Genomic DNA, 21,207 nt, shown 5'->3' with positions numbered 1-21,207 from the left:
TAGTTAATACCCAAAAAAATTCTAAAGAATACCAAAGAGAAAGGAAAACAAAAAAGGAAGCAACTTATATCCATAATAAAATTTCGGCGTTCGTTCCGTTCACGGTGGGACTCGAACCCACAATCTCCCGCTCCGGAGGCGAGCGCCTTATCCATTAGGCCACGCGAACCCATTGATGGAAACGGATCGTAGATTTCTTATTTATTGTAAAAAGATACAGGCTGATCAACAACGTAACAGGTAAACCAACAGCTTCCTGCTAAGGTTTTTGACAAAACTCAGAAAACCCTAGGCCTCTGTGATAACGAGGGAGTAAAGAAAGAGCTAATAGCTCAAAAATGGTGCTGACAATATCATCAAACTCTGTTCAATTTCCCCATACTACTTCTCTAATTTCTCCACCCAAAAATGGTTCTGTTCCACCTTCAAATTTATCATTTTCTTTCCTCAGGTAATTTTTAAAAACTCAATAGTGAAATTTTTTCAAATTCCATCATATATCCTCCTTTATTTCCTTACTCGGTGTTGTAAATTGTAATCACATTGTGTTGTTATGTGTAGTTTGTAATAATGAATTATTAGCAATTCATATCTGTTCTTTTGTATTTTAGTTGCTTCAGTTGGCTTTTGCGAAAAAGTTTGATAGGATAAGAAATAGGATTAATAAAAAACGGTTCTTTATTAGTATCCCAGTTGAACTCACGAAAGTGGAAATTTTTATATTATCATAATTGAGAAAGGAATGGATACAGACTATTCATATGCTGAAGAACACGCCATGTCAACAGATATTGCGTTTTTGCTTCCGCTGAGATTTAAACTGGCAAATGGCAATGGGAAGTGTTGAAGATTAAAGGTGCAGCCTTTTAACTACTTGATTATGATGCCCCAGTGAGGAGGTGTGAGAGATTGACGATAGTGGGTTAGAGGTAAGCCGAAGAAGTAGTGGAGAAAGGTGATTAGGCAGGGCATGACGCCTCTTAAGCTTACTGAGGACCGAGGACATGACCCTTGATAGATAGGTGCGGAGGGAGAGATTAGGGTATAAGGCTAGTAGACAGTTGAACCTTCGATTCTTTTTTGTATTTCCATATTCTTAGAATTCTATTACTACCTATATTACTCGGACTCTTCAAAAATGCTGTTGGGTACGTGTCGGATCCTCCAAATTTAGTGTATTTTCGGAGGATCCGACATGGGTGTGGCAACACTTTTGGGAGTCCGAGCAACATAGATTACTACTTGATGTTGGTTGTATTTTGGTTGTACTACTTTCTTGTTGTTGCTAATACTTCCCTGTTTTTTACACCTATTGCATTTCTTCTCTATTCTGTTGTGATTTTGCATGCTTGCTTGGAGCCGAGGGTCTATTGGTAACAACCTCTCTACCTGCACAAGGTAGGGGTAAGGTTGCGTACTCACTACCCTCTCTAGATCCCACTTGTAGAATTACACTGAATTTTTTGTTGTTGTTGATTATGATTGCATGTTGTCCTTTAGCAATTGACTGTGTAATCAGACATGAATCCATCAGGTTTTCCATAAAATCTCGACTGGGTAAAAGGATGGTCTGTGCTGCCGCTTCAGCTGCTGGAAGCTCTAGTTCCAGCGACGACTCAAATCCTTATGAGGTAATTTGCAGTTATCTCATTTGGACCCAGATATCTTCTTGAAGTTCAACTCTTAGTGAGTTGTTTGCATCTGTGGTCCTTTGTGCTAACCTGTTCTTATACAGGTTCTGGGTGTAAGCCCTATTGAGGGATTTGACATGGTTAAGGCAGCATATGCAAGAAGACGGAAGGATGCCGAGCGGAGGGGTGATGAAGCAGCTCTTGCTCAGGTAGTTTATGCTCGGCAATCTCTGTCGTACTTGCTTTCATTCTGCCCATGTGTGATTGTTGTTAGGAGTGAACACTCCAAGTAAGCTTTGCAAAATTGTTGTTTTCAGTTGGAGAAGGCTTATGACACAATCATGATGTCACAGTTAACGAAAAGAAAGAAGGGTGTCACATTTGGCTCGTTTAAGGTATTCTTTTATTTTAATGTAAGCTGATATCTTAGTAGTAGTACTAGTAGTAGTATGTTGTTCTGGCAACATTTTGTCACTCTTTCGTTTTGTATTATTTTTGTCTTCTCCGTTTATGTAATATAATGGGTGAATAGTTTTTTTCAGGGAATTCATGCTTGATTAAGATCCATATAGTCAATTCTTCATTTTTCTTTTGTATTGTGACAACTTTTCCCCTCCTTTTACTATGTGAAACTAGCTATCTCTTCTATCCCTGAATTTGCAAGGGTTATATATACACTTGCATTTATGATGTTTTATCTGTCTAAACTCTAGCTGTTTAGCTTCGTTTAGGTACAGATACTGATTTCGGTTTTAAGTTTGTCAATTTTAATTCAGGTATCTAAAGAGATACGATATGCTGATAAGCAGCCTATTGTTCCATGGGGTCCACGGTAGGTATTTTGCCAATAATGCTTCATTATAACAGCTCTCCGAAATTAGATATACTCTTCTTGCTTGTGACTATACGTAATTGGTACTTATTTTTAAAGATTTAACAAAGAGTATAGATTCCACTTGCTGAAGTTAGTTGGGGAAGTTAGTAGGCTGATGTGATATTAACACGTAAAGGCATTAGCATCTTTATCACACATATAGCTAAATGCCTTACTGATTCAACGAAAGCTATTAGTATGCAAACATTTCAGTATGTTCTAAGTTTCTCTTCTCCTTCCGGTCCTTGTCCCTTGAAACATCTTTCTTCATATTTACCTGTACGAAATCTTATGCAGCAGATTATGTGATTTATTTTACCCTCTTTAGGTATAATTCTTATTGTTTTGTTGAACTTTATCATTGATATGCTTTCAGGTTCACCAAATCTGATGACAAAGATATGAAAATCAACTTGGCAATTTCAGCTGTATTTGTAAGTACTAGTAGAATATTCATGCCTCCATCTCAATGTGGTTATCATGTCGGATTTTCAGGATGCTAATTCACAGAAGTTTGGAGTAAAATCGTGGATTCGTTTGGAAGTGTAATTTGGAGAATTCAGAAAATTATGTGAAAATTACTAAAATTGGAAGTATTTTCTTTTCAAAATACCAGAATAGATATGGTTGACTTGAAAATAACAATCTATTGAGAGCTTAATAGTACTATCACCACTCTCCGTAAATGCAGTTTGCATCCTTGATTTAATGAAATATTGATCCTCACGCTCTTAATGGTACTATGTTGTTTTATGTATTACTTTTTTGCAGATAGCTTGGGTTTTTATAAAGCGGAATGCTGAGTGGAAGCCTTTACAGTTTCTGGCCTTCGTCTTTGTATATAGAATATTTGAGAAATTAAAAGCATTTGAGCCTCCATCTCCCACTTTTACAGTAAGTAAACTTTTCTTCTATCAAGTTTACTTTAAGTATACATAAAATAGTCATTGTTGTCTCTTTCCCTTAGCATGAGTGCCAGTGAACCTCCTAACATGTCCCTCAGTAATGTGAAGATTAGTATTTCTTTCAAGTGCATTCATTTTTTAACTGGGTTTCTTCAGGAGGAGGGCGAAGATGAAGGACGGATGTTGAGGATGGGGAAAAGGCTGCTTCGTTCTCTTGCATTGGTTTTTGGTTGTATAGCCCTTGCATCCTTGGTAGGTTTTTCTGTCAGAGTAATATTTAGTGACTGTCCAATTAATTATGGTGTTTATAGATGAACTTCCGACAGCAATTGTTCGTCCTCAGCATGTATATGAAGATGAAAGTTCAAAATTTCAGCTCCATGTTCTGTCCTGCCTTACACTCTCTTGTTGTCATCAATAGCATCTTAATTGGTGTTGTATCTTGTGGAGAAGTTCAGGATTAGGACCTGATTTGTTTTGACACAATGGATTTCCAAGTTATCCTAGTACATATGATCTTTTACCATGTGGTCACAAGAAAGCCTTACTTGTGCATCCACCCTTATTTTCCCAAGTTATTTTGATTCTATGTTGCTCCAGACCACTCTTGTTTAATCAACGCTCAGAAATATTCAAATGGCATTGTTCTTGCTATTTCTTTTAAGAAATTTCGGTAAGCATACAAATCTTTGTGGTTTGTCCAATGCCGAGGAGCTATTCAATTCTTGCTCCGCTTACTAGATCTGTTATTTTCTGCTAATTCAAACACTAGGTATTTTTTCCTTCGACAAGGGAAACGATAGGTGATTTTGTGTGTTAGGAGATAAACACATTTTTTTCAGACACCTCGATGTCGAACTTGTTTTCCACTCCAAGCAATTTTGCTTCTTCTGAATATTGACAAGTTTTTCTTCCACACACTAGTTTTGGCTCCCATCCTTTGCATCTTCTAAACTACTAGGCAGTAGAAGTAGCTATCAGAAGTTTGACAAATAATGCTCAAATGGTATTTGAAAACTAACTGTTAACTTGATGAAATAGGAAGTGTAAAACAAAAAGGTTATCACGAATAAACATTTCGGTGATAGCTTTGGGGATAAACCTTCTTCACTGTATCCAAGATTGCTCAAGTTGTAAGTCTTGCTTATCTCTGAACACTTAAGCAGATATTAACTGATTCACGAATGAGAAATGGCAGTGTTGGTAATATAACAAGTGCATGTACAAAAAATTGTCAGTCTATCCAAAAACTCATTCTGAAAGAACCTGCCTTTTGCTTTCTGAATCATCTCTCATCTTGGAATATATCACATATTTATCTCCTGTCTATATCAAATTCCTTTATTACAATTGGGCCATTCATCCGTTGCAGGGATATACTGGTCTGCTAAACCTGATCGAGTATGCTAATGGTTTCATACCTGTCTTTCTGTACAACAATCAGGTAAGGGAAGATCTACCTCCACCGTAAGCTGTACCATTGCTGCACGAACAAATGGCTTCGCATATGATAGATATGATGATGATGTTTTATTTATCTTAAGAATCATCTTTTTGCTGCAGTTATGAGTGAAAAATCACTGAATAGTTAATGACATTTCTTCATCCTATGAATAGCTAAAGAAAAAATGCTTTCGGTTTGGATTAGTTTGTCTAAATGAATTCAGGCTAGGTCAAATAAGAAAGCTCAGTACTCAAATCTCCATGTGGTAAGAAGAGGTCGATTTGAACTTAGTCGCAGATCGCCATAACTTATGTTTTCCATTAGCCATCCATTCTTTCTTAAGGTCCAACTGTAGCCTGTAGAAGCACCAAAAACATATTCCTAGTGAACATCTTACCAAACCAAAACCTTCTCTGTTGTTTTTTCTGTTAATTTAGTCTTTTTGGCAAATGACTCATTTGGTCACCTTGCACCGACTAGAAGGCTAAGGATATGTTTTGCCGGGGGCGGATGGAGAGTTGTGCTGCTAGGTTCATGAACCCAGTACCTTCAATGCGGAGCTTAAATTGATGTGGAGAAATTCACTTAAATTGCAACATATAGTAGGTCTGAACCCATAATTTTAAAAGTACAATGGGTTCAATGGCAAGAACATTAAAGGTTGAAGCCATAGAGCTTAAATTCTGAGTCCGCCTCTGTGTTTTGCCCTCTTGCACATGCTTTCATTGTGTATTCTGGTGCGCGCTTCTTTATACTTGTGCTAGTGTTATAATGTTAATATGTTCAGATGGTACATAAGGTCTTCTGTATCTCCACTCTACACGACTTGGAAAACAATAAAAAGCAGGCATACATCCATAACACGATTATAACCTCTTTACTTATGGTATTGAATTTTTTGCACGCGCAGGAATTGCTTGTAACTGGATTTACAGCCGTCGTGCTTCACATCATGGCATCTTACTACAGATAGTCCACCTTCTACACTTGTCGAAGAGATACAGTTGCCTTGAGTTAGCTGTCAGATTTTGTAATTCTATTTGTTTCAGAAATTTGTCTGTTTTGTCTATAGGAGTTACTAATATGTACATTTGGTACTCATCATTGAAGAGAACCAACCGGCAGTTGTAAGAACGAACTAGTTTTGAGGATTTTAGGTCCATCATCTTTCTTCTTCTTTACTTCTGACTTCTTAACTTTATCTCCAAAATGCATCACATGGCTCAAGGGATACTGGAATTTGCCTTTGATTCTGCAGACGGATGGTTATTTCAAGAATTTTACATGCTAGCATTTCAATTATTCTATTATGTATTTAACCAAAATTAAACTTTTTATATTTCAATCATCTCAGTTCGGTAAATTTTTTATATTTATTTTTAAAATGTCAAATGAGAAAACTATTGTTATTAGGATTCTCACTTGTTATCTACAAATATCGAACTTCAATACAATATTGAAAAGATCTGAATTCTCATGTTAGCAACAACAAATGAAATGAGTAACACTAATTTTGGTGCATTATCCTTAATTATACAATCAATGTACATCATTTAAAAGTTTGGTTCTTGTCGATATTGTTCGATAGAGTATATATTAAGAACAAGTTAAAATTAAGATTAGATGAATGAGAGGAAAGAATAAAAAAAAACACCAAGTTAATAGTTTACAGAATTATTTCAACAATTGTAAATTTCATTCTATCATTGTCTCATTTAAGGCAACTAAAAATATATGCGAGTTGTATAGCGTATAGCGGAAACACAATCAAAAAAGTATTATGAAGTTATAGATTTTCATTTGTGAATAAATCCCTACTGCTTTAATTGTTGCACTTCTTAAATTGTGACTCGAGTAATTGACACATGCTTTAGCACTCGAACTTTTATCTTATTCGTTTTTTCTGAGATATTTTTGGAAAAATGACATTGCATAGTCGCTCTCAAAATAGTAGTCGGAAAAATGTATATATATTTTTTAATATTTTTTGTATATATATACATTATGTATGTTATATACAAAAATTATACACTTTTACAGCTACTGAATGTAAATGGTTTATGGGGCGGACTAAAAGTGATAATACCCCGATATTCTTTTGTGGATCCATCATTCGATTTGGATAGAGATTTTTACATACATATACATTATCGGAAACTTTATTACCAAAAATGTCCATGTTTAGTTAATTATCCGACCTAAACAAGTTTTGTTTACAAAATATATACATTCCACCTTAAAAGGCTCACAGTCCATTATTAGTGCCTACAATTAAGGGATTTAGCTATACATTTTTCTTTTTTTCTCTCCTCTTTCCCCTTTTCTCTCCGGATCTTCCACCCACACAACAAATCTTTTTGGTTCCTCTTTCTTTCCTTCTTCGACGCCTAATTGCTTCTCCTTTAAGTTATAACCTTGGAAAAAGATTAGACCCACACCAAGTAATGCCATTCCTATTTTGTCTTTAATTAATGGCATCGACTTCAAAGATCAATAGGAAATATATTAGAGAGGTTGAGACGTCACATGTATTCCGCCAACTTCTATTTTTTTCAATGATGTGCAAATATGAGGGTGAAATTGGGATAGTAGTGGTCCATATATTAATTTCAATGTCAACAATATTGTGATAAACTCGGAGTAAGTTACGACGCATTACTTTTAGCCATTACAGAGCATCTATCAATTGATATATAATTACAACTTTCAAATATTATTTTTACCTAGTTATATACAATCACAATATCATACTACTTAAATATAAATTTTATACAATATGTCTTTTGTATATTTTGTATCTAATTTATACATAGTAAAAATAAATTTCATACATCTAATTATATTTTATACAACTTATCTACAATTTATCTACAACTTTTATATATTATTTTTACCCAGTTATATACAACTACAATATCACACCACTTAAATACAAATTTTATACAATATGTCTTTTGTATATTTTATATCTGATTTATACATAGTAAAAACGAAATTCGTACAACTAATTAAATATTATACAACTTATCTACAACTTTCTTACATTATTTCTATCCAGTTATATACAACTACAATATCATACAACTTAAATATAATTTTTATATAATATTGTTCAACTTTCATACAATATTTAAAGGCGAAATACATAAAGCGCCCATTTAAGTTGTCCCCAACGATCAACTGAATACCTCAATTGAGGTCATTTCCAGCTAGACACTTTATTTATTCACAAAAGAAAATTAACTAAACACCCGACCATGTCAGCCCCCACTGCATGAAATGCACTCTTTGGGACGCGAGTTGCCAACCTAAAATTAGGTTTTTTTTTCTTTACTAAAATAATATGGACCACACTTAATTTTCACACCCCTTTCTCCTCCCATTCTCTCCTCTTCAACACCCTCCTCTACCCTAAATCACCCTTGCCTCTGTTACAAAAGAACAAAATTACCAAATATATCATCCCATCAATTCAACAAATTTTTTATACCAAACCCATTCTTCTCTTTCACCTGCTCCTAATCTTTACACCAGTAGACCTCTTATTAACAGTCTTCGCTCTGCGCACCAAAGAATAAAACTAGCACTTATAAAAAAAAACATACCTTTCATGGATGATCAAGACCAGTACATTGAAATATGCAATACTTGTGTCAGGAGAACATATATATCAAGCAAATTTTCAATCCAATCATAATACTCAAGAACTCAATTGGAATACTAGAGTAAAGAAATATCCATCCAATTATCAGACACAATAAGCAATTTCGAAGGAAAAAATGAAGGCTGCCGGAAATTTTTCAATCCATCTGGTTCTTCTTACTTTCTCTCTCATAAAAAAAATGGAGTTTCTTCTTCTGCTCTTCTTTATCGTCATATTCAGACGCCAATGGCATGCCATTTTCCGAAAAGAATTTGTTGCTCCGAAGGCGGCGATTGATGGCGATGCAGCGGCAGAAATGGAGGAGCCCGCGGCTGCTATATAAAATGAGAGAGGAGATGATAAAGAAGTTTCTTTAAATATACTCCTTCCGTTTTAAATTAGACGAGGTACTTTTCTTTTAGCATGTTCCAAAATAAATGACACACTTCTAAATTTAGAAATAATTCAACTTTAAACTCTTCGTTTTATCCCATTTTACCCTTAATGAGAAGCATTTATAACCACACAAATATCATGGCCCCACAAAATTTTTACTCCTTAAGCTTTTAAGACCACAAGTTTCAAAAGTCTATTTTGTTTTCTTAAACTTCGTGCCAAGTTAAACTACCTCATCTAAATTGAAACAGAGGGAGTATATTTTTGTTAATTACATAGTGTCAAATTTTTATGGCAAAATTACACGTGTCATTTTTTGATTGGTCCATTTGACAGTTATTGGCAAGTGCAATTCACGCATATGGTCTGTTGTACTCGGGTGTTTACTTGACCTACTTAATAGCCACTTGAAGCGTTAAAATGAAAAATGATTTGGTTGAGGTGTTCAGTTGATCGTTGAGGACAGCTTAAAAAGACGCTTTGTGTATTTCTAAAAATATATATATATATAAACAACAGAATATAATTTTTTTACAATTTTACTACAACTTTACCACTATTTCGTAAGTATAATGTATGTCGTGTCTTCTTCTACTTTGACGAGTTTCAATATGAAATTTAGCCAAAAATCAAGTCTAATATTCACCAAAACACCCTCAAAATTGAGATATAAACTCCAAATCATATTCACAATTGTTTGCAACAACATCCAATCCAAACAAGTAATAGTTTTTGAAAACCCAAATTTGAATTCAAAGTTTTTTAATGGCCGTCAACGGTGAAATTGCTTCTCTCTTTTCCTTTGCTTTACATTACTGGAATTAGGGATTGAAAAATAGAAAGAGACGTAGAGAGAATTCCAACTGTTTGCAACAATACCCAATTCAAACAAATAATGTTTTTTGAAACCCCAAATTCGAATTCAAAGTTTCAAAGCTTTTTAATGGCTTTTAATGAGAGAGGGAGAGAGAGAGAGAGAGAGCATGAGGGAGAGAGAATAATGATGAGAAATAATTGATTCCTACTGTAAATGGATACTCATTTAATTCCTAAAGTGTATATAATTGGTAAATTTATATATAAGAGGTAATTAAATTGAAACTTGAGTAGGGAGAATAATCAAGTTTCCAATAGTATATAGGTATGTAAAAATCCCATTTGGATATGACACTTAAAATCGATTTTAAGAAGTAAAAACTAATTTAACCCGAAAATTCACTAAAGGGCCATTTGCCAATCTGGCCATTTCTTAAGGCGTTTTAATTTTTCTTTAATCTATATCTATATCTATATTATATTAAAAGCACGAAGGTCGTTAGCGAAATATCGTTCGCCTTTATCCTTTAATAATAGCTTTTAAAACCTCACTAAATGGATAACATTGAACATTTGAAGGGAGATTAAATGAGAAACTATAAGACTCAGTTTTTAAATTTATGTTATTTGACTAATCTTTAAACAATCGTAATATTAGTCTATACCATGTGTATCTCTTTTGAAAGAACTTGAGAATAGCTTTTGAAGAAAATTTCAGAAATATCTTAAATCTTTAAGGCCTATGTGCTTTTAATGAAACTAAAAAGGAAGCACAATAACTTGTGCAATTGAACTAACAAAATTATAAAATTGGGACATAATTTAAGGTGAATGACAACAGACTTTTATAAAAAACGTTTTTCCTTTATTGAATTAGCTATATATGATCATTATTCATCAATTTTATAAGCTTATTTTTAGTTAATAACTCAAACATAATTTTAAAAAAATATATGTAATTTTTTTACAAAATTTTACTCGATAATATGCATGGGTAACACGTGCAACGCGCGTACACTAAGACTAGTTCTCTAAAACAAAAATGCCTATGTTTACGCATCGTAAAAAGAGGCTAAAATCTAAACCTGCTCATAAATGGCCAGTCTATGCAAACAAATGCATATATTTGAACCCAACATTTGAGTGATTGGCCCATAGTAGCCGACCCCAGCTACCTACACTCCAATCCAAATCTCAGCTCAAGTCGAATTTGGAATTCCTCGAAGATTATAATGGTGCAATCTCATCAGCTTCAGTACTAAAGCAAGTTCGAAAAATCCCTCTCGTCGGAGACCGACAAACGCCGCCACGCCATAAATCGGAAAACCCTATCCTCACCGGCGTATAGATTTTAGCACATTCAAACACAAAAAACTCGGCGCGAGCTTATATGTTGAGGCAGCTTCCGAAACCCTAGATTACTCCGAGTCTCCCTTGGGAGGCTGAAATAATCAGCAAAAATGAGGATTATGATAAAGGGAGGAGTATGGAAGAACACGGAGGACGAGATTCTAAAGGCGGCGGTGATGAAATATGGTAAAAATCAATGGGCTCGTATTTCTTCTTTACTCGTTCGTAAATCTGCAAAGCAGTGTAAAGCTCGCTGGTATGAGTGGCTCGATCCTTCCATTAAAAAGGCAAGTTATTCTTTTTTTTTTAAATTGGTTAATTAACCTTGTTTCTGTGTTATATATATGTTGTTACTGTTTGTTCATTGGTTTTGATAAATGTTATGTGAAAATTGTTTTGTTATTAGTAATTTTTCAATGTTTGGTAGGGTATAAATGGAGATGTTAGGGTATAGATGTAGGTGACGTGGCAGCTAAGGGTGTGACCTAGTGGTCAATGAAGTGGGTTAAGAATCACGAAGTTTCACGTTCAATTCTCATCGGAGGCGAAAAAACTAGGTGATTTTTTCCCATTTGTTCAAGCCTTGGTGGACAGAGTTATCTGGTACTTGTTGCCGATAGTATCCCTGAAATTAGTCAGGCCGAGTTAGTCAGGTGCGTGCAAGCTGGCCAGGACACCATGGTTATAAAAATGTAGGTGACATGCTCCTAACGCATGGGCAGATGTAGCGTTGAACTTATGGATTCATCTGCCCCAGTAGCTTGTTTCATGCCTCTGACTCTCCCTCGGTTCATTCGGAAATCATGGTAGTCTTTTCATGGAGATTATTGAGAACGAAAATGTGCCCTGGGGTTAAGAACAACGACAAAATTACCTTTTGTCTGTTGCCATGGAATGTATAGGTAGGGATTGTCTTATGCTTGGAAAGCCCGTTCCGCGCTCTCTATCCCCTTTTTTCGGGGTCCCCATGAACCGCTTTTTAGTATTTGTGTTCGCCTTCTTCTTCCTTCCCTTCCACACAGAAGGATCATGGGGTTCTCCTAACACACATATCCGGGGGTGCAACTGTTTAGTGGGCAAGGATCGGAACGGGCGGATCCCAGTATATATGTTAAAAGATCCAATAAATAAGTATAAATGATAGATTTTGAACCTAGTAAATCAAACAGGATGTAGTAAGATAACGAACTTGTAACCATAATGTTCAAATTGATTAACCTTGTTGTCGTATTATATGCTGTTAATATTTGTTCACTAGCTTTGAAAAATGTTTTATGTAATTATTTATTTGTTATAATCATAATTTTATTAGGTGATACATATTAGCTGAGTATATGCTTTAGACATTAGCACTTTTTGCTGTAGGTTTAATGCTTTACAGTAGCGGTTTAGCCCTCCATAGATGTATATGTTTATAAAATATGTAGAACTTCTAATATGAGTACTTTTTATTTATATTTTCATAATATTGGCCTGAGATAAGTTTAAATGGAGTGGCATGGTTAGTGAGGATTCATATAGCCGCCCTCGACTTGTTTAGGACCGAGGTGTAGTAGTTGATGTTGTAATATTTTTTTTTGTGGAAAATGTTTTATCTTTGGAAATTATTTTCAGGAGCATTTTTCAAGGTTTAGTAGGGTGTAAAAGTACTTGACACATATGCTCATAGTGAGAGCTGCAGGATAGTGTATGAGGATAATAATAATTAGGGTTTTTTGAGTACTAATTTTTGACAAACAATGTCTAGGTGTTGATTCGAACAAGTGATATGGCATACATGTTGAAGATTTCTGAGATGGAAAAATGACATATGCTATTAGTCTGTTTCCTCCAAATTTGAGTAAAGTATTTAACATTCTCCACAATCCATGATAACCAAGTCGGAATATATCATGTGGAAAAGGTTGAGGGACTTATGAATTAGCCTCTTAGGTAACAGGTTCGAGCCTTGTGCCATTCAAATTAAGGTTGAGGGGCGGGCCCATTATCCCGAGTGTCGAAGGTTGCGATTGGTCCTAAGGATTGGCCCCAAACGGATTTTTCGATCATAAAAAAGAGTCAACCATAACAAACATACCCTTCGTAGTCTCTGGTTGTTTGAAGTTGGGTTTTTTAGATATGCAATTGGAATCCGCAGTAGTTTGTTAGTGACATATGACCATCCTTTCTGTGTCCCTTGTTTTTATCTATATATGACCATTTTTCGGTGCCATTTGGTTATTTAACACCTTCGAAGCATTCATTGTATCTTGGTTTTGGTTCTTAGTTCTTGCTAAGTTTAATGCGCCATGCAATTTAGCTTTGTAATTCTTGCACTGTTATATCTTTGTGGATAACTATTATCTTTTCTTCCGGTTCCATTTGAATGAGAAAAGTTCTGCTATGTGAGCGTACCATGGCCTTCACCCGTTTTTTTTTTTTTGGTTTCTGTATTATATGCTGTTAATATTTGTTCTTTGATTTTGGAAAAAAGTTCTCTGTAAAAAATTATTTTCATTTATATGAACCTATTTCCTTTTTAGTCCATTTAAAAAAAAGACCTCTTTCTAAATGTGGAAATTATGTAACTTTACCCATTCATTCTTAAATTTTTAAAAAAAAACAAATAGATTCACATAAATTGAAATAGAGGGAGTAGTAATTTTTCTTTGGAGAAATGTTTAATTTTGGATTATTTTTTATAAATTTTTGGTAGGGTATATAAATGTAGGTGAGATATGCTCATAGTGCAATGTGCAGGATGGGGTATGGGGACAGTGATTAGTGTTTTTTTGAGTATTTTGACAAACAATGTCCAAGTGTTGATTCGAACAAGTGATATGAATGCGAGTTAAATATCTCTGAAAAGGAAAATTACTTTTGCTATTTCGTGCCAAAGTTATTTTCCCCCAAATTGCCCCCGGGGTTTAGTTCAAGCGGCAAAAGTTGAGGGACTTGTGGCTTAGTCATAGGTTCGAGCTCTGCGCCATAGTCTAGTATTTAAGTGAAGAAGGATAGATGGCCGGGCCCATTATCCCGAGCTTCCAAGGCTGCTTTTGGTATTTCTCGTTCTTTAAAAAAGGCTATTTTCTTCCAAATTGGAGTAAAATATTATACATTTTCCACCGTCTATGATAAACCAAATTGGTAAATGATTTCGTCAAGTACCATAACAAATATACCCTTCATAGTTTCTAGGTGTTTGGAGTTGGGATTCTTTGAGATATGTTATTGGATTCCGCTGTACTTAATTTTCTTGCATGGTTGTTAGTGGTGTGACCATCCTTTCTGTGTCCTTGTTTATTTATGTATGATCATTCTTTCTGTGTCATGTGATTATTTGTACCTTATAGTATTCATTGTATCTTGGTTTCGGCTCTTTGTTCTTGCTTAGTTTAATGCGCCATGCAATTTGTCTTTGTAATGTCTGTCACTGTTATTTCTTTGTGGGTAATTGTTACCTTTGTTCCTATTCCATCGTGAATGAGAAAAGTTCTGCTTTGTGAGCATGCTATGGCTTTCTCCGAGTCTGCTTTTTGGTTTGTTTACTCGGGATACAATTTCTGAAACCAGTTTCTGTATAGAAATTTCTTTCTGGGCTTTTTCAAATTTTTTCTGGTTTTCCATTTATCAACGGCATAAAATGATTTTCTGAACTGAGAAAGTGGAAAGTACACGGATTTTCCGATTTACCTCAGGCTGTTAGTAGGAACTTATATCTGAGTTTAACAACTTATTAACATCCTCGCTGCTCTTTATTTTTTCCAGACTGAGTGGACTAGAGAAGAAGATGAGAAACTACTTCACCTTGCAAAGCTCATGCCTACCCAGTGGAGGACTATTGCGCCAATTGTTGGTCGTACACCATCCCAGTGCCTTGAACGCTATGAAAAGCTTCTCGATGCAGCATGTGCTAAGGATGAAAACTATGACCCTAATGATGATCCAAGAAAATTGAAGCCTGGAGAGATTGATCCTAATCCAGAATCAAAGCCTGCTCGTCCTGATCCTGTTGATATGGACGAGGATGAGAAAGAAATGTTGTCTGAAGCACGGGCTCGGTTGGCCAACACAAGAGGTAAGAAGGCTAAAAGGAAAGCCAGAGAAAAGCAGCTTGAAGAGGCTCGAAGGCTTGCTTCCTTACAGAAAAGGAGAGAACTGAAGGCTGCTGGAATAGATGCCCGTCAAAGGAAGAGAAAAAGGAGAGGAATTGATTACAATGCTGAAATACCCTTTGAAAAGAAGCCTCCTCCAGGTTTCTATGATGTTGCTGAGGAAGACCGTCCTGTAGAGCAACCTAAGTTTCCAACTACCATTGAAGAACTAGAAGGTGAAAGGAGAGTCGATAAGGAAGCTCGTCTAAGAAAGCAGGATATTGCAAGGAATAAAATTGCAGAAAGGCAGGATGCCCCGACAGCCATATTGCATGCAAATAAACTTAATGATCCAGAAGCAGTGAGGAAGAGGTCGAAACTCAATCTTCCTGCACCACAGATTCCAGATCATGAATTGGAGGCCATAGCAAAGATAGGTATTGCCAGTGATCTACTAGGAGGTGATGAACTATCCGAAGGGAATGCTGCAACACGTGCTCTTCTTGCAAATTATGCCCAGACACCACAGCATGCAATGACTCCTATGCGAACACCTCAAAGAACCCCTTCAACTAAGCAAGATGCCATTATGATGGAAGCAGAAAATCAACGAAGATTGACTCAGTCTCAGACACCATTACTTGGAGGGGATAATCCTATGTTGCACCCCTCAGATTTTTCTGGTGTCACTCCTAAGAAAAGGGAAGTTCAAACACCAAACCCACTCTTAACTCCTTCAGCGACTCCTGGAGCCACTGGCCTTACTCCTAGAATTGGCATGACACCTTCAAGGGATTCTTATGGCATGACCCCGAAAGGAACTCCTATGAGGGATGAGCTACGCATTAATGAAGAAATGGATATGCACAATAATGCTAAACTTGGGCAATTCAATTCAAAGAAAGAATTGCTTTCTGGTTTGAAAAGCCTTCCTCAGCCCAAAAATGAGTACCAGATAGTCGTCCAACAACCTCATGAAGAAAATGAAGAACCACCAGAAGAGAAGATTGAAGAAGACATGTCTGATAGGATTGCAAGGGAGAAGGCCGAAGAAGAAGCAAGGCAACAAGCTTTACTCCGGAAAAGGTCAAAAGTACTGCAGAGAGAGCTCCCTAGACCTCCCATTGCTTCACTAGAACTAATAAGAAGTTCCTTAATGAGAGCTGATGAAGATAAGAGCTCCTTTGTTCCTCCTACACTAATTGAGTTGGCTGATGAAATGATTAGGAAGGAACTTCTGTCTTTGCTAGAACATGATAATAGCAAGTATCCTCTAGATGAAAAAGCAGAGAAGGAGAAGAAAAAGGGGGTCAAGCGAAAAGTGCTTGCTGAACCTGCGATTGAGGACTTTGAGGAAGATGAACTGAAAGAGGTATGTTCATGTTACATAAAGAAAAATGGTTTGGCTCTACCCTTGTGTCAATTTATTTTCCCAGGAGCAGTCTTACCTGCTTTGCGGCATTAAGGTATTTAAAAATGATATGCAAAATCCCAAGTGAACTTTTTATTTTTGAGCAAAAGAGTTTCAGATTACTTCAAATGCATGTAAGACTTCAGAGTTGTTAGTGTCAAATTAATACTAGAAAAGAAAATGAGTTGCCTAAATTTCAATATAAAGCATTTGGAAACTGTTCTTTTACAATATCATCTAACCTTTTTATGTAATGGATATATGGAATCATTCCTACAATTGCTGATAAAATTTCACTAAACTATGGCTGTAAGGATTGTGGGAAAAAGAATAGGTTCAATAGGCTGGACAACTATCTATGTCAAGATATATATTAAATGTACGTACTATATATATATATTATTCTTGACTCCACTCAACACAAGCTAGCTTACATGCTCAACTTTATGAACCCTACTCCTACACCCATGACACCATACATGGTGTCCCGGTTTTGTTTTTAGTATTTATTGTTGTGAGGACTAACTGAAATTGGACATTCGGGTCTTTCGATAAGACGCCAAAAATTGTTAATGGTTCCACTCTGGGGGATCATTAAGTACTCACTTGGATGCCATTTGTGTTTGTGTGAAATATGTTGATTATGGCTTTTTTTCTGCAAAATTCAGTGTTTCTATGTGCATTTGACTGTTAAAATAATATTTGGAAGTAAATAAATCAGGTCTGTTCGTCATAGGCGCCTTTTCCATTTTTACATTGTGCTATTAGATGTGCCCTTGTCATTACCAATTTCGTGTGCAACTATCTATGTCAAGATATATATTTAAATGTACGTACTATATATATATATTATTCTTGACTCCACTCAACACAAGCTAGCTTACATGCTCAACTTTATGAACCCTACTCCTACACCCATGACACCATACATGGTGTCCCGGTTTTGTTTTTAGTATTTATTGTTATGAGGACTAACTGAAATTGGACATTCGGGTCTTTCGATAAGACACCAAAAAATGCTAATGGTTCCACTCTGGGGGATCATTAAGTACTCACTTGGATGCCATTTGTGTTTGTGTGAAATATGTTGATTATGGCTTTTTTTCTGCAAAATTCAGTGTTTCTATGTGCATTTGACTGTTAAAATAATATTTGGAAGTAAATAAATCAGGTCTGTTCGTCATAGACACCTTTTCCATTTTTACATTGTGCTATTAGATGTGCCCTTGTCATTACCAATTTCGTGTGCAAACAGTAATGTTTTCTGGAGTTTGTGTGATTTTATCTTCATCTACTGCAACATAACTAACTCCACTCACGCAGGCTGATGGATTTATCAAGGATGAGGCTCAGTTTGTTCGTGTGGCAATGGGACATGAGGGTGAATCTCTTGATGAATTTGTCGAAGCACACAAAACAACTTTGAATGATATCATGTACTTTCCTACCCGGAATGCTTATGGCCTCTCAAGTGTTGCTGGAAACATGGAAAAGCTAGCTGCTTTACAGAATGAGTTTGAGAATGTGAAGAAGAAAATGGATGATGATACTAAGAAAGCAACAAAGCTTGAGCAGAAGATCAAAGTCCTTACTAATGGATATCAGGTACATTTAGCGGTTTAATTGTTTAATCTGAATGTAGTTACCACTTCCTGTACAGTTCTCTGTTTATTAACTTCATTTGTCTGGAGGGTTGATCTGCAAGCAGACGTGTTTCTAGTTCTTACATGGATCTTTCTTGGCTATCCTACCTCCTTTTTTTGGGTTTTTTGAGTTGAGATGTAAGCTGTAAATTCCAGCTAACAAATATTCATTGTGGATGAGCAGATGCGAGCTGGAAAACTCTGGTCACAGATAGAGGTTATGTTTAAGCAAATGGACACAGCAGGGACAGAACTTGAATGCTTCCGAGCATTACAAAAACAAGAGCAGCTAGCAGCATCACATAGGATCAACAATCTGTGGGAAGAAGTTCAGAAACAAAAGGAGCTTGAACGTACTTTACAGAAAAGGTACGGTGACCTCATAGCAGATAAGGAAAAGATGCAGCATCTCATGGATGAGTACAGAATACAAGCTCAAATGCAGGAAGAAATTGCAGCAAAGAATCGTGCTCTTGAGCTGGCCAAGGCAGAAATGGAAGAAAAGCAGAGCACATCTGCTGCTACTGAAGCTGGTGTGGAATCTTCAGGTACTGGCCAATGCTCCAATGCAGAGGAAACTTCTGCTTCTGCCGCTCATGTATCATCATCTGCTATTGAAGCTGATGATGTGCCTGTGGAATCTTCAGAGACCGGCCAGTGTTCTAATGCAGAGGAAAAATCTGCTTCTGCCGCTCCTGTATCATCATCTGCTATTGAAGCTGATGATGTAGCTGTGGAATCTTCAGAGACCGGCCAGTGTTCTAATGCAGAGGAAAAATCTGCTTCTGCCGCTCATGTATCATCATCTGCTATTGAAGCTGATGACGTGCCTGTGGAAGCTTCAGAGACCGGCCAGTGTTCTAATGCAGAGGAAAAATCTGTTTCTGCCGCTCATGTATCGTCATCTGCTATTGAAGCTGATGACGTGCCGGTGGAATCTTCAGAGACCGGCCAGTGCTCCAATGCAGAGGAAAAATCTGCTTCTGCCACTCATGATGCAACTCCTCTGGACGTTGAGGAACAGGTGAAAGTGATCGGTGACGACTCTACAATGGATGCTGAAGCCATAAGTGAGAATGTGCCTATGGAGGGTCAACATATAGGAGAGAGTAACCAGGATGTTACCAAAACAGAAGATTCTAGAGTTGCAGATGATGCACAGGATGTTACTAAAATAGAAGATTCCGTAGTTGCAAGTGATGCGGGAAACTAGTAATGTTCTAGTTTTGCCACTAAGAAAGTGAATGATGGTTCGCTAGTTGTGTTGTAATCCCATTTTCGTACATTTTTGGAACAAAGTTGTACTTCATTTCAAGAATGTCTTGTATGGTTGGATGAAAATTTGGAAGTATTAATTTGAACTGTGGTTGAGCTGCCTACGTTCTTTGCAAAATAATGAACTGCATACCAATTTTTCTAGTAAACTAAATCTTTAGGTCTTTTATTTGCTGTATCATTCTATGGGTACTTCATACTTGCTTTTTAGGCTTGTGTAATTGTGAATTTAATTTTTAACAAACCTATCCGTTTCAAATTGAACGTTGTGGTTTAATTTACCCGCTTGTTGGAGAACCAACATTTTGAAATGCTACTATTTTATACTCCGTTAACATAATATTTTAGAAGGTTATCAAGTATATCCTTTCATGACATATATCCTTTGTTTGAAGTTTGAGCATGCGGAACAAAATTTAACTTTGAAAGTAGTCTTCAGTCACAATTGATTTAGGTCCATTTCAGATTTCATTTCAGATTATATAAATTTAAAAATTAGAAATTTATATAAAACTTCAATCATTGAAATTTGTATAAATTAAAAGAGTTAGGAAAAACTTGAGAGAAACTACTAAGATGGAAAATTTAAAACGTTTTTGAAATGTTTTTCGCGTTTAGTTAAACCTCTGTTGAACCAATTACTCATATTATGTATCATACTCTATTTCTTAATTAGATTAGATCTACTATAAGCCATTCAACTAAATTACAGTTCGACTTCACTTATGGAATGATGCTATGGCAAACTCAATCAAAATATCTGACTCGAAAGAAATACTTACTAGCGCCGGATGTTTACTCCAAATCAAGCAATTTAACCTTAACAGTTTAAAATTCAAATTAGAACGCCCGATATTTATTTTAAAATCAAACAATTTAATCTTAGCAGTTCAAAATTCAAGTTAGAATGCACATCATTGATTGATAAATGTGTGTAAGAAAATGGATACAAGCAAATTTTTATATTTGTGTTGTCAAACGTATTACCTTTCCAAAAGCTCGAATTGCATTGTGTTATACCAGTTGGATTCGAACTATCTTGTTGAAACTTAATATTATGATTTGGAAATGACTCGAAATCTGCCCACTTCATTGAATCTGATGAAAAAGACATGAACGGCAGCCCCTATGCCAAGTGTTTGTGACTGGATTTACCATTCCAACAGAAAAAAATTTCTTTTTTGAAAAGAAAAAGAAAAGTTTTCGAGCAAAAACCAATTTTTAGTGGATACGAAAAGTCCTCACACATATACCTAACACGTCAGTACGTCACTCTACGACGTCAAGCCGTCAAAGCAACCACTAATGCTTATATTAAAATAGACTGTCAATATCATATCCCTTGCAAAAGCAAATCTATGTAAGAAATAGAGAAGTTACTGGCACCAATAAAGTTCAGTAAAAATTCCATATATATACATGTATATGTCTTTAAAAAAATAGTAATATATTAATAATGGACATCATATATGCAAACAGATTTTGGTTGAATCAAACAATGCATTCCGCGACCTTCAAATCTTGGGTCAGCCTCTGACTCCTAGGGTGCGACTCTTCCTCAGACCCTGTATGAATGCGATATGCTTTGTACACAGAACAACCCTTTTTATCATAATTGTGGTGTTCGGATCGACTTGTGCACAACTCAACTAATTTCGCAGAATACTTGTTATCTTTCACCAATATATGTATCAAATAATGTCCCTAAAATATAGGCAAATGAAAAAAAATCACCTAATATTTTCG

At 35.9% G+C, this 21,207-nt stretch overlaps 2 protein-coding genes and 1 non-coding gene across 4 annotated transcripts; 2 read left to right on the top strand and 1 right to left on the bottom strand.

Moving 5' to 3' along the window:
- Window positions 1-96: 96 nt before the first annotated feature.
- On the bottom strand, window positions 97-169 carry TRNAR-CCG (transfer RNA arginine (anticodon CCG)). Its single transcript has one exon. It is a non-coding gene; the product is annotated as a tRNA-Arg (tRNA).
- Window positions 170-260: 91 nt separating this feature from the next.
- LOC104244588 (protein CHLOROPLAST J-LIKE DOMAIN 1, chloroplastic) lies at window positions 261-6,111 on the top strand. 2 transcript variants are annotated; one of them, XM_009800043.2, is made up of 10 exons: window positions 261-451; window positions 1,520-1,631; window positions 1,736-1,840; window positions 1,949-2,026; window positions 2,408-2,463; window positions 2,882-2,939; window positions 3,277-3,399; window positions 3,567-3,662; window positions 4,783-4,854; window positions 5,765-6,111. In XM_009800043.2, exons 1-10 carry the CDS (start codon window positions 339-341, stop codon window positions 5,825-5,827), a joined length of 876 nt encoding a protein of 291 aa, XP_009798345.1. In that variant the 5' UTR covers window positions 261-338; the 3' UTR covers window positions 5,828-6,111. The 2 variants fall into 2 exon arrangements, with proteins under 2 accessions (XP_009798345.1, XP_009798346.1); XM_009800044.2 differs by having other exon boundaries at window positions 262-451; window positions 1,535-1,631.
- A 4,855-nt stretch (window positions 6,112-10,966) lies between these two features.
- On the top strand, window positions 10,967-19,563 carry LOC104244587 (cell division cycle 5-like protein). The gene is made up of 4 exons (XM_009800042.2): window positions 10,967-11,346; window positions 14,807-16,504; window positions 17,867-18,148; window positions 18,371-19,563. Exons 1-4 carry the CDS (start codon window positions 11,170-11,172, stop codon window positions 19,397-19,399), a joined length of 3,186 nt encoding a protein of 1,061 aa, XP_009798344.2. The 5' UTR covers window positions 10,967-11,169; the 3' UTR covers window positions 19,400-19,563.
- Window positions 19,564-21,207: the final 1,644 nt, after the last annotated feature.

The sequence above is a fragment of the Nicotiana sylvestris genome, chromosome 4 (genome assembly GCF_000393655.2).
Source record: "Nicotiana sylvestris chromosome 4, ASM39365v2, whole genome shotgun sequence".
In the NCBI taxonomy this organism is placed as follows: Eukaryota; Viridiplantae; Streptophyta; class Magnoliopsida; order Solanales; family Solanaceae; genus Nicotiana; species Nicotiana sylvestris.
This window is presented reverse-complemented; position numbering and strand designations above follow the sequence as displayed.

Bases quoted from the DNA above. Each gene is read 5' to 3' on its own strand.
- LOC104244588 (XM_009800043.2), top strand. From the start codon at position 339: ATGGTGCTGACAATATCATCAAACTCTGTTCAATTTCCCCATACTACT. The intron at 452-1,519 runs GTAATTTTTAAA...CTGTGTAATCAG, and splicing joins TTATCATTTTCTTTCCTCAG to ACATGAATCCATCAGGTTTT. The intron at 2,027-2,407 runs GTATTCTTTTAT...ATTTTAATTCAG, and splicing joins TCACATTTGGCTCGTTTAAG to GTATCTAAAGAGATACGATA.
- LOC104244587 (XM_009800042.2), top strand. From the start codon at position 11,170: ATGAGGATTATGATAAAGGGAGGAGTATGGAAGAACACGGAGGACGAG. The intron at 11,347-14,806 runs GCAAGTTATTCT...TATTTTTTCCAG, and splicing joins TCGATCCTTCCATTAAAAAG to ACTGAGTGGACTAGAGAAGA. The intron at 18,149-18,370 runs GTACATTTAGCG...GTGGATGAGCAG, and splicing joins TCCTTACTAATGGATATCAG to ATGCGAGCTGGAAAACTCTG.